General features: G+C 44.9%; 3 protein-coding genes across 3 annotated transcripts; 2 read left to right on the top strand and 1 right to left on the bottom strand.

Annotated features, from left to right (window-relative positions):
- Positions 1–558: 558 nt before the first annotated feature.
- On the top strand, positions 559–10,618 carry LOC307071534 (arf-GAP with dual PH domain-containing protein 1). The gene is made up of 11 exons (XM_079730545.1): positions 559–980; positions 1,646–1,776; positions 2,625–2,716; positions 4,089–4,171; positions 4,421–4,533; positions 5,039–5,185; positions 5,498–5,581; positions 5,756–5,818; positions 8,633–8,704; positions 9,139–9,370; positions 9,721–10,618. The coding sequence occupies exons 1-11, from the start codon at positions 893–895 to the stop codon at positions 9,747–9,749; spliced, it is 1,134 nt and encodes a 377-aa protein (XP_079586671.1). The 5' UTR covers positions 559–892; the 3' UTR covers positions 9,750–10,618.
- Positions 10,619–12,418: 1,800 nt separating this feature from the next.
- uts2r4 (urotensin-2 receptor 4) lies at positions 12,419–13,558 on the top strand (the record flags this gene model as incomplete). The annotated part of the gene is made up of 1 exon (XM_079730544.1): positions 12,419–13,558. One exon carries the CDS (start codon positions 12,419–12,421, stop codon positions 13,556–13,558), a length of 1,140 nt encoding a protein of 379 aa, XP_079586670.1.
- Positions 13,559–14,570: 1,012 nt separating this feature from the next.
- On the bottom strand, positions 14,571–18,043 carry lgals2b (lectin, galactoside-binding, soluble, 2b; the record flags this gene model as incomplete). Its single annotated transcript, XM_079730334.1, has 4 exons — positions 14,571–14,717; positions 15,658–15,817; positions 16,238–16,311; positions 18,026–18,043. The coding sequence occupies 4 exons, from the start codon at positions 18,041–18,043 to the stop codon at positions 14,571–14,573; spliced, it is 399 nt and encodes a 132-aa protein (XP_079586460.1).
- Positions 18,044–18,175: the final 132 nt, after the last annotated feature.

Genomic DNA, 18,175 nt, shown 5'->3' with positions numbered 1-18,175 from the left:
AATAAATCAGACGCACAAAAGATGTTCAATGCTGAGTGGACATGAAAGGGGAAGGAGGGGGAAGGTTACGGTTTACCGGCAAGTCCTCTTGAAAACAATGATGAACTAGCACCACCTAGCGGCCAAACACGGTAGTCCCGCACCAAGACAGGCGCGACCACATATACCGATTTAAATTCAGCCACTCAATCTAGTAGTGCGTCTAAAGGTTAAATCACTTTCTCTTTTTTTAAGTGTAATTCACCGTTTTTTGTATGTGTATTTGCAACCCCAGCGGTTGACAAATTTTGAAATTTGATTAATGTATAGGTCAACTTGAATGCTACCTCTTATACACCTCAAACAATAAATAGCCTACTGGGACATATCAAGCTCCACAAGGCCGTAAAACCACAATTATTATCACCGTTGGCCAAGTCTTGCGCTACAACCTTTTGTTGGTAAAGTAAAAGTAACGATCAGTCTAACCATCAACAATGCGGAAAAGCAAGTTTGGACAAATCTATAGCTTTTACTTCCGAGTGGAGATTTCTTTCCCTCACGTGGGGCTGGCAGTGATTTAACCCAACTCCGGCCGACACGATCCTATTTTAGGATGCGTTGTTAAGTTGTTATATTGGACGCCTATCAACGCAAGATTGACAAGCGAAAGCAACGGAGTCTGGTATGTGTTAAGAAACCTTTGACGCGAACCCACTTCTTTCCTTATTTTTCCTTCAAGGCATCCCTCCCCCTCGCAGCTCACAGCCTACCTGTGAGGACTTGCCCACACCCCGTACGTCTTCGGCGCGGTCAAAGGGAGGGGGGGAAAGAAACTCAAGGTGCCCAGTAGACACACCTTTAACTATAAGCTCATTGCGGCGTGGCGGGATCCAGCTATCTGAAGCTGATAATGTCGTCGAACGAGAGGTCGGTTCGGGAGCTGCGGGAGCTGCTCCACAAGCCGGGGAACGATACCTGTGCAGACTGCGGGGCGCCAGGTGAGTTTGAACACTGAGTAGGACCTGGTTTGTTTTACGTGTGGGTGTGTGTGAGGCCTGTTTGGGGAGTAGCTGGCCTGCTTCAGACGCACCGACCCTGCTAGAAGTGTTTTAACCTGTGCACAAAAACTGAACGCTTAAGTCTGTCAAGACTTAAAACACTTAACACCTCATATAGCATACACACACACACGCACGCACGCGCGAGCGCACACACACTCTCTCACACACACACACACACACACACACAAACTGTGTGAAAGGATAGGATTGGCATCGATTCGGCACGCATAAGCTTGTCGGCCAGAATTATAACTATTATTATTTTTATAACATTCAAACTTCTGTTGACTTTGACATTTCAAAAGGCAATTCCATAAACACACCAAGTCTACACCATATGGGTATTAATATCACAGTACTATGTACATATGTCTGTTTGTATACAGGTATGGTATGTATTTATATATTCATGTAATTGTGTATGACTGTATTATTGTTAGACTGTTATAATATTATGCATTTTATCATTCATCCATTCATATTCCAGTCATATTTATACCTTATCCCTCCCTCCATCCATCCATCTATATTTCATTCCATCCATCCGTCGTCCATCCATTCCTTGCTGTGTTCCTCCATCCAACCATCCTCTCCCTCCCCAGACCCAGAGTGGGGGTCCTGCTTCCTGGGGGTGTTCATCTGTCTGGACTGCTCGGGGGTCCACCGCAACCTTCCCGACATCGGGAAGGTCAAGTCCCTCAGCCTGTCGCGCTGGGAGGACCACGAGGTGGAGGTGAGATGACCCCCACTACCCTGCTACCTTGGTACCGAGCTAGGCTAATATAGCACCTAGCCAGACCAATGTGACCACAGGACATTTGCCTATACAGCCCCCCACTACCCTGCTACCTTGCTACCTAGCTAGGTTGATTAAGCTGTTGAGGGGTTAGCAACGTTTGTGTCAGGTCTATGTTACGGAGGAGATGACTGATAAACAGTTTGACATTGATCAGTTTGAAGTTGATGTAAGCCATGTAACCATATTCATATTTCGCCTGGTTATTGGTTCTTCTACTTTACATTCCATAATTGAAGGACAGACGTGTAGAAGGAGATATATGGCCCTTGCTAACCTGGCCTTTTCTATTTTGACCTGGCTCCAATTTTGATTATATACCATAATTGTTCTCAGCCTCAGTGGGAAGTTTCTTTGGATAAAAGTGTGCTATATCCACATATTATACGGATAATATATCCAGAAAGTCATATAATGATCTTAAGCCTGGTGCGGTCGAGCAGATGATTGAATGTAATTGTACGTTTAGACCAGTGGCCAGAGTGTAATTATAGTATTGTTATATGTTCTATACCGTACCTTTCTGTCAGCCCCCCTGCTTGGGTGTCGGTCAGTGTGAGTGTTTTCTACAATCAAAGTTATGTTATTATTCCATTCATATCCCACGCTTTACTGTGGCTGGGATATGTGCTATTTCTTATTGTGATGATTCATATTTCAAATCTACTGAAGAGTTGGCTGACCCTTTTGCTGTGTGTGTGTGTGTGTGTGTGTGTGTGTGTGTGTGTGTGTGTGTGTGTGTGTGTGTGTGTGTGTGTGTGTGTGTGTGTGTGTGTGTGTGTTAGTTCATGTCAGAGGGTGGCAACGAGCTAATGAGGGCCAAATACGAAGCGGCAGTTCCAGTGTACTACTACAAACCCAACTACAAAGACTGCCAGTGAGTAGCCATGGCAATGCCCCTGCACGCATGGGACAGGTGCGCGCACACACACTTTTATCTATGGCCTTAAGTTGCTCTGTTAGTCACAGTTACACAAACAGTAGGTAGAGGGTGGGTTTAAATTAGCAAGGTGCTTAGGAGACATTGCTAGGTTCCTATCTCATGGTGGAGGAGGTTGTGTCTGTCACAGCGTCCTCCACCATGAGGGGGGCCCTGGTGTCCTTTCCTTGCCCCTCCCTGATCTTGCACACACATCAGCAGCATGTGTTCAGATTGAGGGAGTCTGAGTCAACAACTTCCTGGTGTGGTTGAACTCCTTAAAAAGTAATTGATTTTTGCTCTATAGTGCTCTATATGTTGCTCTTAGTAGGACAAGAAGCAGCTTCCTGATAATTGGCTACTGTTAACATAAGGCTATCCTTCATTTGCATGTGGCCGTACCACCAGCGCAATAGGCAGCGTAAAGCCACCCTGTTGCGAGGGAGAGAGCTCGTCCCAGGGTCTTAAAGCCCATTGCTTCCACGTTGTGCTTCCAGTTTTCCTCATCCCTATTTAACTGACCAATGGGAGAAGGAAGAGTGGTGTAAGCCAGTCCAGTGAGACCTAGTGAATACAGATAGACACTGGACTTTCATTGATGCGTCTATTGGACTCACAAGACATTACTTTTGAGAAAGAGAACAAGTACTTTAGTGAGGCTGCAATATGTTATCTTGTTATTCTGTTAATATATAACGTATAAATAGGTCATTGAATTGTTTCAGTGTTGCTGTGGGTGGGTCAGCAACAAGGATGTCAAAGTTCAAATAGTTCAAATAAGGTATGCACACATTTCAACTGGGAGTTGTGCATTTGGACAGGCACAAGCACTTTAGTCCTGGGTAAACATTGTCTGCATCATTTTGCAAATTTTACATTGTTTGTGTGTGTGTGTGTGTGTGTGTGTGTGTGTGTGTGTGTGTGTGTGTGTGTGCGTGTGTGTGTGTGTGTGTGTGGGTGTGTGTGTGTGTTTGTGAGATTCGATTTTCTGGGGATTATTTTGCAAGCGATAAAAAGTTGTTCATCATTTTTAAATCTGCAAACTTTTCATGTGCAGCCATCTTTTCTGTTCAGAACTAGATTATGTCCTTGTCTTCTCGCCCATCAGACTGAAAGATTCGAAGAGGAAACATCCCTGGGCAGAAGGGTTTTAATCTTCAGACAGTAGGGGGGAACGTAGAGAAAGTTACATGGTTTTTATGAGGCTCTTTCATTCACTGTCTGTTTGTCGATCTCATTCACTGTGTGTGTGTGTGTGTGTGTGTGTGTGTGTGTGTGTGTGTGTGTGTGTGGGGGGGGGGGGTGTGTGTGTGTGTGTGTGTGTGTGCAGGGTGCTGAGGGAGCAGTGGATAAGAGCCAAGTATCAGAGGAGGGAGTTCTGCGACCCTGGGACCAAGCTAACATATGAGGAAGGTGAGCCGCAAAGACCACTTCCCGTACCTCACTTCCTGTACTCACTTCCTGTTAGCATGACGATGATTTGGCCTTTCTCTTCAGTTTTACATACTGGCACATCATTTCTTAAACACGCACAATGACGTATTTAAGATTTTTTGTATTTCTGTTGACTGTTTTCAGCTTTTGTCCCTTGTAATTGAAGCATGAAAGTCAAACCACACACCTACACATACAGAGACATGAAAACTTTAAGCTTCTCGACAGAAACGAGAGATGGAATGCTGATGAAAAGGGGGCGGGACAATGGGCAGTTCCTCAACAGACGATTCGTCCTGTCAGAGAGGGAGGGGACTCTGAAGTACTTCATTAAGTCTGACGTGAGTAGGAGCTGTGTATGTCTCCCGGCAGATCACCTTATCTAGGCAGGCCTGGACAAGTCAGATAGTAGCACATGACAACCACTAGTGATTCCTGTAGTTTTCTTTGCATTGAGTTAACTGTTAACTGCTTCTATGACCTCCATGTACACCTCCATATAGAATTGTTGTGTTTGTTTTCCTCTTAAATCTGGACACCATACAACTAATCAAGAAAATATATTTATTCAAATCAACATTGATTAAATGAATACCTCAAACTCATCAACTTTTGAAAAATTCTACACTTTTTTTCTGTATTTAACCAAATGTAACGGGATCTATCAGTGTTTTACCAAATGTAAAGAGGTTTAACTGACTCAAACAGGAATATTAACTCTGTCATGGGGGGAATGGCCAAATTAATGCAACAAACTTCAGGCCATTGTGTATTGGGCTGTATGCCCGTGCATCCACACTCGCTCACACACACAAAGCAAAACTGTTTTCCTGGACTTTCACGCAGGGCAAGGAGCCAAAGGCGCTGATCAAGGTGGACTCCATCAACGCCAGCTTCCAGCCGGCAAAGATTGGCCACCTGAACGGCCTGCAGATCACCTACCTGAAAGACTACAGCACAAGAAACATCTTCCTCTACCATGACAGCGGCAAGGTTCCCACATTACCCGCCACCATCACGTGCATGTGTGTGTTTGTGATTCGGGATACGTGTGTTGGTATGTGTTTCTGTAAGGCATTTGTGTGAAGAGAGAGAGAGAGAGATATGTATGTGTGAGTGTTCCTATAATTTGAGTGTTTATGTTTTTACTTCACTGAGCTTTTACCAATCTCTTATCATTCTCCCCCTCCCCGTGTCACTGCATCTTGTCTCGTTCCTCTATCTGTGTGTTTCCTCTGATTGTGTTAAATGATGTTAAAGAAACCCACCACAGGTGTAAGAGTTTTAATGATTTTCCTTCTGCAGGAGATCGTCGACTGGTTCAATTCCATCAGAGCGATTCAGCTGCACTATTTAAAAGTAGCCTTCCCTGGGGCCACAGATGTAGAGGTCTGTACACACACGCACACACACATACACGCACAAAAACACAATCACCACGCACAAACACGCACGCATACTTTGTACACGCATACCATGCACACACACACACACACACACACCATCCCGAGATGCACGCCAGTGGACGTTTCAGGACCTGAGTTTGGGTTTGTTGTTCTTTAGCTGATGCCCAAACTCACACGCAACTTCCTGAAGGAGGGCTACATGGAGAAGACTGGACCCAAGGTAAGAACACACACACACACACACACACACAGACACACACACACACACACACACACACACACACACACACACACACACACACACACGTGCAAATTGTCTGTCACAGCCAATGGGTTGTTTCCTTATTATATTCTAGGGGTGTTAGAAATATTGCAGTATAAGCTAGCGATGTAGCTTTCCTTGCCAAAGCTGCTTGGATTGTTCCTCATTGTCCGATGTTGCTAGTTGAAAGCATTCCCTAAATATGTGGTCACACAAGACCGAAAGTTCTCCAGTGCCATCCAAAAACTTCTTTAAACTTCAACTTCCCCTGCTTTTTCTAAACCACTCGTTCAGATTTCATTCACATAATTTCCTTTACGGCATACATAGGTGCTTGAAATATGTGTGTGGCATGTGCGTAGAAGCATGCATCAATCATTGATGCGCAACGCTCCCTCGCCTTGTTGTTCGACATCATTGACAGAACCTAATCATGAATGTGTGTGACTGCCTTGATTCAAGGTCCCTCATTGGTCACAACCAGAAAATTCCGTTAAAGAAATAGAGAGGCCACCACAGCCGATGCGAGACCCTTCTCTGTGGTAGAGAACAAGTAGAAAGTGCTTGAGCCGCGATACACTATTACTTCCCACAAACATTTTGCCCCGAAAGTTTTAGCTGCCTTATACAACAAAAAAATAACACATTGACATGAGGCCAGAAAAGCCTTATCTTGCGCAAACCTGGGAGTTTAAAAGACCAGTCACACTTTGCCCTATGCTGCTGATCAATGACTTCCTTATTATTTTCTCTGAAGTTATGTTCACTGGTTGGTTTCTGTTTCTGTATGCCCATTTATCCATGTTGTTTACTGTTCTCATTCAACGTGGACAATTTTTGGCATTTATTTTGTTGATGTATCAAAACTGTACTGAACACTGGCACAACCCTTTCGCTGTCCTAGACCAGAGATCCTTTATCCGATTCCCTCCTGGTTTAATAGAGGGTGGAGGTGGTGAAGTATGGTGGATAAGTAAGCTGTCAAATCTCTCTGTCAGGCCTGCTGACAGCTCAGCAGCTCTGAAATGAATCCCTCTCTCTATATCACTCTCTCTGTCTATCGCCCTTTGTTTCACTCTTTCTATCGATCTCTCTATCTATCACTCTTTTAATCTCTCTTTATCTACCCCATCTGTCCATTCCTCTCACTTCCTTCCTTTCCTTTTTTTCTCTTGCTATCTCTCCATTCTCCCCGTCCCATAATCCTCGGGGTAACCCACTTACACTACTTTCTCACACACACATATCCACATATGTTGAGTAGCCATTGGTGTCAACACACACACACACACACACACACACACACACACACACACACACACACACACACACACACACACACACACACACACACACACACACACACACAGGTCTGGTTTAATCTGTGTCAGGCAGGGAGATGCAGCAGTGACCAGCTGTGTGTTGTTCATCTCTTCCCTGCATGTCACATTAATTTCCTTCCTCCTCATCTCTACTCTCCGTCCCTAGAAAGACGGATCCCGCTTCTTCTCAACGTTTCCTCCTTTTGGGTTTGAGGGAGTTTTTCCTATCCTCCTTTGGGACCAAACTATACCTCTGCCACTTACATACACACGACACCTACATATAAAGGTTCTTTGCTACGTCACCGTCTCCCACTGAGGCCACCGTCGTAGGTTACGTACAACTGCTTCATCTTTCCTGCTTTGCTTTTTGTTTTTTTCACGAAAGACCAGTCGAGGAGGTCTGCATATATGGTATATCTGGAGATACATCACTGCAATCCCATGATGTAGAGACCCACGACGTAAAGACCCACGATGTAGAAACTAACGATGTAGAGACCCACCACGTAGAGACACACCACTTAGTGACACACCACGTAGAGACACACCACGTAGAGACCCACCACCTAGAGACCCACCACGTAGAGACCCACCACGTAGAGACGCACCACGTAGAGACACACCACGTAGAGACACACCACGTAGAGACACACCACGTAGAGACACACCACGTAGAGACCCACCACCTAGAGACCCACCACGTAGAGACACACCACCTAGAGACCCACCACCTAGAGACACACCACGTAGAGACACACCAGGTAGAGACCCACCACGTAGAGACACACCACGTAGAGACCCACCACGTAGAGACACACCACCTAGAGACCCACCACGTAGAGACCCACCACGTAGAGACACACCACCTAGAGACCCACCACGTAGAGACCCACCACGTAGAGACACACCACGTAGAGACCCACCACCTAGAGACCCACCACCTAGAGACCTGGGGCAAAGACTCCCAGGACGTAGAGACCCAGGACGTAGTTATGGCGGCTGTTCAATGCATAATTTGGGCTTTAGAGGGCTAAGGATTCATCGTTTGAGACTGTCACTCCAATGAAGGGCTTTATAGATACGCTTTACTTGACTTGTTTCGGAATAATTCACTGTGGAAGAGCGAGAGAACCTACAGGGAGACCAATGTCTCTCTTGGAATTCAAATTCAAAATGCTGTATTGGCATGAAAGCTACTCGAACAGTATTGCTCAGTGACATACAAAGTAAGAAAGAATAAAAAAACGGATCAAGAAAATACAAATCAATAAATATATGGTGTAGAAAAAATAAATGGATCAAATCAGATGATTAAAGTTAATGAAGTGGTTATTTTCAACTGTGTGTCTCTCTGTCACTCTCTAACTTTGTCCCTCTCTGTCTGTCTGTCTGTCTGTCTGTCTGTCTGTCTGTCTGTCTGTCTCCCTCTCTGTCTCTCTCCATCAAGCAAACGGAAGGCTTTAGGAAGCGCTGGTTTACCCTGGATCACAGGAGGCTCATGTACTTCAAAGATCCCCTAGTAGGTCACACAAGCACTCACCGTTAACACATTATATATAACAAATATTATAAAGTTATTCTCAAGACTGGAACTGGCTTTAATTAGTTTATTCTTTCTAGTTATTGAAGAGTCTGTGTTTGATACAAACTAATCAGAACACATCTATATTATATTGAGCTTCTCTAAACACTCACAATAAAGGCAGTACAAAAAGATTGAATATTATAAAGTTACCAAAACATTTAAGAGCATACAGTAGCAGAAAGAGCAACAGAGAAGTGAGGAGGGTGAAGACTTTAAAAGCGATTTTTAAAAGGGTGCATTCTGAGTGACCAAAAGGAGAGGTGGAGTCATGGATGTAAAAAAAACAACACCAATTTTAAGAGCTTGAAACGCAGACGCAGCACCGACAAACAAACCCCAAACGTTACCTTTCACCTCCTCACCCGCAGGACGCCTTTGCGAAGGGCGAGGTGTTCCTCGGCAACAAGGACCACGGCTACAGTGCCACAGCCGGCCTGCCCGCCACTGCCCACTGTAACGGCGCCTGGCAACACGGCATCACCATAGTAACGCCGGAGCGCTGCTTCCTGTTCACCTGCGAGACGGAGAGCGACCAGCAGGACTGGCTGCGGCAGTTCGCCGCCGTGCTCAGCGCCGTCATGTCGCCCCAGGAGTACACCAGTAGGAACGCTTTCCTTCACCTCGCCCTTTGTTATTATATTTATGTTTTGATTATTATTAATTATTTGTTTATGTGTTTTTTTTCGGTTTGAGGTGGTGTTACCTGGTCACTGGGTGCAAGCTGGTAGTTGGGTGCTGGCTGTTAGCATAATGTTTTAATAGTAGCTTGTGATAGCTTACAGTGGGCTGATCGCTGTTAGCTGATTGTTAAATGATAGCTTGTTACTAGCTTACATATATTATGTTAGCTGGTAGCCCAACGCTAGCTACAGCCGCCGGTGACATCAACCGCCACACAGAAAGCCGAGACCAGGTATCTCACCTTTGAACTGTTGCTTTTCTTGTTACAGTGGAGGCGCTCTTCAAGCATAGACACTGATGGACGTGGCCAACCAATCCACAGCCACCGCGACATCACCAGCACTAACTCAGCGCATTCAGGGAGTGACATCATCTAATCACCAGGGCGGTGTCGTTGCTAGGTCTGTTGCTAGGCTCCAAATATAGTATGCATGGAGACCATCAGGTAGCCGTCTCTTTCTCTCTCTCCTTAGCAGCAGAAACACTACACCAGGCCATGAGTCATCCTCAATCGCTCCTATATCTTGTTTAAGTTGTGTCTGTTTATTTTAACATAGTGTTCCCCAACCTTTCAGTCTCCTGTACCCTCACAGCAGTACGGCCCAGGTAACCCTCCATCCTCATCACCAACCTAGAACTGTTTCCCTTTAGACCTATATTATAATATTATCATTTCGCCTCTTGGTCAATATTGTACGTGGACATGACTTTATTGGTACATTTCGCCCCTGTTCATGTTCCCCCTAGGGAACACATACCCCTGGTTCTGAATCAAAAATCTAAACTAGATGTATTGCGATATTTACAGACACTACCATTGCGTTTCTTATGCATGTTAAATGTGAATTCGGTATTTTCTATATCATTTTAAAAATCTATATTTTAAAGTTGAGTTTTGGTTTATTTTTTACCTATCTATGGTTCCCCCACTCGTTTTTACTGGATATTTTGAGGGAAATTATTAAATATATTAAGATATTAATGTTCTTGGGTCAGAGAAATAATGTTTGTTCCAACAGCACCACCTTCTGGTGGAAAATCACGATAACGTGCCAAGTTTTTGAAACATCTTTCCCATTTTGACGTTTTACATCACAATTTTTGCTTTACAACTGTACTGTATCTTTACATTATAATTTCTAATAAAGCTATATATATGGCATTTCAGTTCGGGCCCTTTTTCTTAGTCTTTTGTAAGACAGGTTCGAAAATACTCATTGAGGGATATGTGTCACCTAGCTAGGTTCCATAGTTCCTGGCAAGGACTTGTCTTGTCTTCCTGTCTGTTTGAATCTGTGTCTACTGCCCACTGATGGTAGGAGTTGTGTAAGTAATATTGTTTGGCTACATCCTCAATTGTTAAAATTATATGGTGAATTGAATTGGACTATGGTGCAATATATTTCCTATCTTAGGATACATTTAACACACATTTGTAAGAACATGTTAATGTTTTTGCTGGTCACACATATACAAAATATCATCCGGTGGCGCACACAGCTTTCGGCCATGATATTATATATTATATTATATAGATATAGAGTTCTGGTAGTACACAAATGGCAACAATCACTTTCTCCTCCAAGTTGCGGTTCACTCTGGACTTCAGGGAGTCAATGCTGATATGCTGTCCTGACCAAGCATCAAAAGAAGTGTTAGCTTAAGTAGAATCACGCAAAATCTGAGTGAGCCTGGTTGTTCGCGCCGCACCATTCATCAAATCACGCCGCAGGTTTTTCTGGCAGAAAATTCACTTTCAATTCACTTTACACTCGTCTTTGCATTGACTTTGTATGGATTCGTGCCGCGCCTTCTTTTTTGGTGTGAACACACCTTTTAGCAAGGTTGGACCCCAGTGGGATTCAAACCCATACGCCTGGAAGTTCACTGGGACAGCTGTATTTATCAAGTGGGCTTTATGGTTTAGTTCCAGGGTCTAACCTCAATGTCTTCATCCTTAAGCAAGATGACTCCGGAACTCGACCTGTGCCTTACTTGACTTTAATGAACCTTAATGAACCTTAGTTACCCTTAATGACCCATGAACTCATTCACTATAGGTTGCTTTACATAAAAGTGCTTGCTAAAAGACATATAGAAAAAGGGTTATACATGCACAGGTGTATGCAAACAATATAATATCAAATTGTGTACCCTGAATGCTAATGGTGGGAGGGTGTCTAAAGCGACACCCTAGTGATCAGAGCCGGTCCTCAGGGGCCGAGAGAAATTCCTCTTCAATCTGTAGGGTCGTGCTAGCTCTCACATAGGTGAGAGAGGGGTGGATGAGGAGAAAGGGAGCAGGGGAGGAAGAAAGAAAAAGTAGAAGTACAGTAAGGGCTCTCCAGCGAACAGAGGTAATAGGAACAGTCTTAATCAGACAAAAGTGGAGACCTGTGAACGGAGGTCACTAGAAGTTTCTAGATTTTTGCGGAGATAGACGGTCTTTTTAAACATTGGATTGGGAGCTGGTTTCCTCGCAAGCTCCTACTGTTCTGTTCTGTGGCATGCAGAACAGAGGACAGGACTCTGGTTGATTTTTTTTGGACGTGGTGGAGAGCTAGGGATCCACAACAGCCAAGCAACATCAGTACCACCTCCATCTTCTCCACCCTAAGAACAGTGAAAAAGACATGCTCATATCTTACGGCAACAGGATCTAATTTTCCTCTTCTATTGGTCTTTGAATGGAAACTGCCTCTTACGTCCAGCTGAACGACACTATAAGTACCTGGATTAAGAGCAAATGCATGGATATGGATTAAAGCAGACAGGATGTTTTAATGCCACCTTTAAAAGGGAACTTTCAGAATTCTGCTCTTAAAATGAGTGAACCTCCTTTTTCAAGTTCGCAAATCAATTGAAGCGTGTCTCCTGACCCTTGTGCGGCGGGTAAATATGAGCGGCTGTTTCTAGTTCTCATATAAGTCAATCACCAGCTATCCCAGCGATGACGCCCGGTCCACGATGAACTGCACCCCCAACTCCACCGTGAACCCCCAGGGGGGTCAAATCCTGAACCTGGGCTCTGGGGGCGGGGCAGGGGAAGGGCCAGGGTCTACCTCTGCTTCTGGCGGTGGCGGCGGCGGCGGCCTTTGGGTGACATCGGTCCTCGGCGCCATGCTCCTGACCATGTGCGCCCTGGGGGTGGCGGGCAACGTGTACACGCTGTTCATCATGCGCTCGGCGGCGCTGCGCCGCACGGGCTCCATGTACGTGTACATCCTGAACCTGGCCCTCGCCGACCTGCTCTACCTGTCCACCATCCCCTTCGTGGTGTGCACCTACTTCGCCCACGACTGGCTGTTCGGCGAGGCGGGCTGCCGCCTCCTGCTCAGCCTGGACCTGCTCACCATGCACGCCAGCGTCTTCGTGCTGGTCGCCATGACGCTGGAGCGCTACCGCGCCGTGGCACGCCCCTTCAGCGCCCGCCGCTCTCAGGCACGCGGCCGCAAGGTGGCCGCCGCCTTCATCTGGGCGGCGGCCGTGGTGCTCACGCTGCCCATGATGGTGATGATCCGGCAGCGCCAGGGCAGCAAGGTCAGCGCCGCCGGCGCCGTCAAGCGGATCTGCTTCCCCACCTGGACCCCCGAGGCCTTCAAGGCGTACCTGACCGTCATGTTCCTGACCAGCGTGCTGGTGCCGGGGCTGCTGATGGTGGCGCTGTACGCGGGGCTGGCCAGGCACTACTGGGCGGCGCAGGCCAGCCTGGGAGGCAGCAGCAGCAGCAGCAGCAGCAGCAGCAGCAGCCGCGGGCGCTCGGCGCGCAGGAGGGGCCTCAAGCAGAAGGTGGCCAGTATGATCTTCTCCATCGTGGTGGCGTACTGGGCCTGCTTCCTGCCCTTCTGGGTGTGGCAGCTGACCAAGCTCTTCTCGCCCGAGAGCCTCAGGCCACTGTCGGCCGCCACGCACAACTACGTCAACTTCTCGGTCACGTGCCTGACGTACGGCAACAGCTGCGTCAACCCGCTGCTGTACACCCTGCTGACACGGAACTACAAGGACTACCTGGCCCAGAAGGGGCAGACCACGGGCTCCAGCAGGGTGGAGGGCGGCTCGGCCGTCAGCGCCCCTTGCATAGCCTTGCGAGGAGCCTCCTGCGGATGACCCGGTCAGCGGGTGGGGGGGTTTTGACAATTGCCCAATGTCTGCAGCAGTTGAGGCGTCGTACGGCGAGATGCCCTAACCCCCTACCTGCTCTTCAATCAAGTGTATCTGGATTCAATGTAAAGGGCTTTGGTTAAAGTGTCTTCTCAAGGGCCGAACACAAGATAATGTGGAATGCAGAAGTGCAAAAATGACACAATCTGGTTGGACTTTCGAACTTTGCCGTAAGGAAATGCTGAGGCACATATTGGACCACTCATTTCAACCATTTTGTTGACAAAAATAGTAGAAATGGATTTGTTTTCACAAGTAATGCACTTGAACCACTGATTTTTTGAACTATATTGTTATTTTAAGAGTTTGGTAATATTACCCCCCCCTGATAATACTACTTATTTACTTTATTTTATGATGTCGACTTTCTTTTTATGAACACAGGCTTGCCCGTTAAAATCTTAAACCAAATGTTGTGTTGCATGTGTTTGTTTTCTTGCGTGGAAAGCGATCCTATTGCCACTGACAGTGCTTCACAAATGCAGACACATGTGCCCTCACGTGCCACACACACACACACACATACTCAATGATTCCAATCACCTTACAGGGAATGTAGTTGAGTAGTGGTACATTTCTCAGTCCTGGGTCAGGCCACTTTGAGTCCACATGCAAATTACCCTTGTAGATACATGGACCTCATTGCACTACACTCACAAATCCTCCTCTTTACTCTGTTCTATCATATTCATTTTATAGTGTGTTTTTATAGATAGTCCCATGTTTACTTACATGGCTGTTTTCCCAGAATGACCTCTGTTTGATATCAACACAAGTTAAGGTTCCAGACTTGGCGGCCTGTCGTTATGGTAACTGAGTTGCTGTAGTGTAGATAGTGTTTGTGTGAGATTATCAGCGCAGTGCCCCCTTCAGGCAGACTCTGTTAACTACAATGTAAGACTGGAAAATATGTATAGAGACTTTATTAATGAAACAGGGCCGATGGGAGGGTGATCCACTACTTGATCTTGATTCCAACGATCCTAGCATCACCGTCGACTTCAAAGAACTTGTACTTTATGTCTCCGAGGCGGTTGGGGAAGCTGATGGTGGAACCGTCCGGAAGCTTGATGAAGAAGTACTCCATGGTGAAGTTGATGTAGAACTGAGGAGGGAGGAAGGGAGGATGGATGGAAGGGAGGGATCGAGGGAGGGATAAGGGACAGATGAATGGAAGGAAAAGTGGGAGAGAGGCACGAAGGAAGGAACGGTGGGAGGTAAGGAGGTATGGGAGGGAGGGATGAAGGAGAGGGAGGGAGAATGAAAAGGAATAAATTAAATATTAACAAGTGACCAAAGTTAAGAAGACAAGGAGGGAAGGATGGAAGGAAGGAATGAAGGAGAGAGGGCAAAGGAAAAGAAGGAAGGGATTGATAAGGTATGTAGAAAGAAAGAAATATTATCAACCCATCTTGACATCCAACATATATCTGGCAGATAAAGGCTACATCTGGTTCCCAGCTCATACTACTTTATGAGCTCATAAACCTAACCCTCACCTCAATGTAATGACTATAGGTAGAGTGATAGTGGATATGTGTCGCGTAAAGAGGAAGCATAGGGCAGTGTTTACTAGACAAACTTTACCCAGCCCATATCCTTCAGGCAACAGCCACAAACAGATTAAATAGCTAAAGAAGGATGTAGGCCTACCATATGATAAAGTAAACAAGTGTACCAGCCTAATAGGCCCTGGTGTCTACTAAACTATGTTTACACGCTGATGTCATTTTATAGCTTGGCCTACCAACAGGACATTTTAATGGCTTATTATTGGTTGTGGTGAACAAGAAGGAAATGAGCTATCTCGTCTCTAAGGCATTTACAGATAGATTCTGGACAATATTGATACATCAATATTTAAACTGAAATGTATGAGTGTACTATTGAAAAATAGGCCATTTTAATCATTCTGCTCATAGAGAAGTGGGCGGTAAACCCTTACAAGCAATGGGACAACCAAACACACACACACACACAAACACACATGCATTGTAAAAACACCCTGTGTATCCACACATTGTAAACACACACACTGTACACACCTTGCACTCCTCTCCGCGGTTGAAGGACAGGGAATCCTCCCGGTACTCCTCCCCCCAGCTGCCGCCCGACAAGGAATTGCAGACGATCACACTCTCGTCGAACCGCGGGTTGAAGTGCAGTGCGATGTTGTTCGAATCGTGACCAACATTGATGGAGAACCTACAGGGGTATAAAGGGGGACAGTGAAGGAGAACAGGCTGGATAGACGATAGCCTGCAAAGTATGGGGCGTGTGCCACAATATGTTATACAAATGGCCTATGGAGAAAATAGTTTCACTATAATAACGTCTTATAGCATAACTTTTATAGCATCACTTTTTCTGTAATACTGTTTTTAGCATAATCCAAAGGGTGCCCCCCGTTCATAAGTGTTTTAATTAATAGCACGATGTTCTAATACAAAAATAATATCACTTGTGTATTGATATTAGCTTAAAAGCCTAATTTAAATATTAGTAGCCTAATACGCTGTTCACAGTTAATAATTAATGAATGTATGATGTTATTTAATGTTATTGTTACTTATACACATTTTAACATGTAGGGCCTATTTATATTGTAGCTGCATCCTCAATCACCTGTTTCCATCATCATTAGGCTTCAACCGGATCTTAAACTCCGCCCCCTCCTTGAAGGTCATGTCCGAGACTTTCTGAAATGACAGGTGACATGAATGTCCTTTTAATTTATTTGATATGCTCCTTCAATTGCGTATAGACATCTGCTGTCAGGTAACATGAGCGACAGAGTGTCGGGCAGAATTTCAACATCTGTGTGTATGCGTGTGTGTGTGTGTGTGTGTGTGTGTGTGTGTGTGTGTGTGTGTGTGTGTGTGTGTGTGTGTGTGTGTGTGTGTGTGTGTGTGTGTGTGTGTGTGTGTGTGTGTGTGTGTGTGTGTCAGTTACAAGGTCACTTACGCCTTACACCAAGGTTGGAGTTTACAGTTATCATTCAAAAGTTAAAGCGGCAGTGAACCCAAAAAGAAAAAAACACATATTTTTGATCTTTGATCCCAGATTGTAAAGTAAGTACAATCGCACACACTGTCCCACTGCTCATGGACGGATTGGAACAGTTAGTGTTCTGTCTGAAAGTGAGTTGAACTTTAGTAACTTTTCTGATTATTTCCGCTTGATTTTGTCATGGATAATTTCCAAAAGTATTCTCAGAGAGAAGAGATGCTTTGAACCCGATTAAGCTACTGAATTTCCATCAGAATTTCAATTGCATCAAATCAAATGTATTATATTAATAGAGTAGGACAGACTTGAATGATCTGTGTCTGCCAGACCCTTATTCTGAGCAGTAAAACTAGATTCACTAGATACATAGAAGTTCGGGAAGGCTTGACGAGTTGATTTTGTTGTTTCCTTTGTCACTTTTCAGTTTGGGTTTGAATAAAACTAACTTTAAGTTTTGTAAATGGTTTGTATGCTGAAAGGTCTCAGAGGATTAACTTTAGTTGAGAACTAAAGTCATCCAAGAAAATAAATGTTATGGTTGAAATCTGGATGAAGGATTTTTTTTCTTTTAGATTAAATCATTCTGCCCTCCCCTGACTCAAATCATATCAGAAAAATGTAGAAATGCTGCTATGTCCCTGCTTCAAATGGATCTTTATAAATGTGAAATAAATATAATACTCCCTTATTAATCCTGCACACAACCAATCCCATACCCAAAATCCAAACCATGTGAAAGAGCACAGCGACCACTATGGAAGGAGCTTGTGTCTGATATTGACTCTAAGAAGATGTCCTTCTGCCAGATCATCCATCTGGCTAGGGAATTGAACCATCAATCTTTGGGTTACTCAAGTTTGTTTCTATAACCTGTGGGCTACCTTCCGCCCGAGTTACCTACCTATCATTCCTAACAGTCAACACTGATATATCAGGATCAGCCTTGACTACCAAGGCTTTTGGATTCACTGCCACCTTAAACCCTTTTTTATTACTGAAGAGTTACCAATATCTACATTTTAGGATTCAGGGTTGGGGGGATTACAACAGTAAAGCCTGTAAATGTTTGATGGTTGAGGCATGGTTATCATGAGTACACAGTAAAACAATAAAATCTATACCTAGATGTGTGTATATATGTCGGTGTGTGTTTATGAGTGTGCGTATCACTTCATGTGTAGCACTGTGTTTGTGTGTGTGTGTGTGTGTGTTTATGTATAAGTGCTTTTGAATATGGGAGTGTATTTGCATATGTTTGAGTGCATGTGTGCGTATAACTGTGTGAAGGTGAAGGTCGAGCATAATCGTATGTGTGTGTATCCATGTTTGTGTAAATTAAAGTGTGTTTGCATGTGTGTGTGTCCACACACATGTGCGCGGGCCAACATAGATAAGTAGCCATACTGTCTTCATGTTCACCATGGTGTCTTTTATGCTGGGTGGTCGTTACTGGAACGATTCTTGTTTAATCATTTACACAGATGCTGCTTAGAACACTGGCTTCATTCATTTGGGGATCTTCAGATTGTCAGATGTTTAGGCAGAGATAAGATC

The sequence above is a fragment of the Pollachius pollachius genome, assembly GCF_949987615.1.
Source record: "Pollachius pollachius genome assembly, chromosome: 2".
In the NCBI taxonomy this organism is placed as follows: Eukaryota; Metazoa; Chordata; class Actinopteri; order Gadiformes; family Gadidae; genus Pollachius; species Pollachius pollachius.
This window is presented reverse-complemented; position numbering and strand designations above follow the sequence as displayed.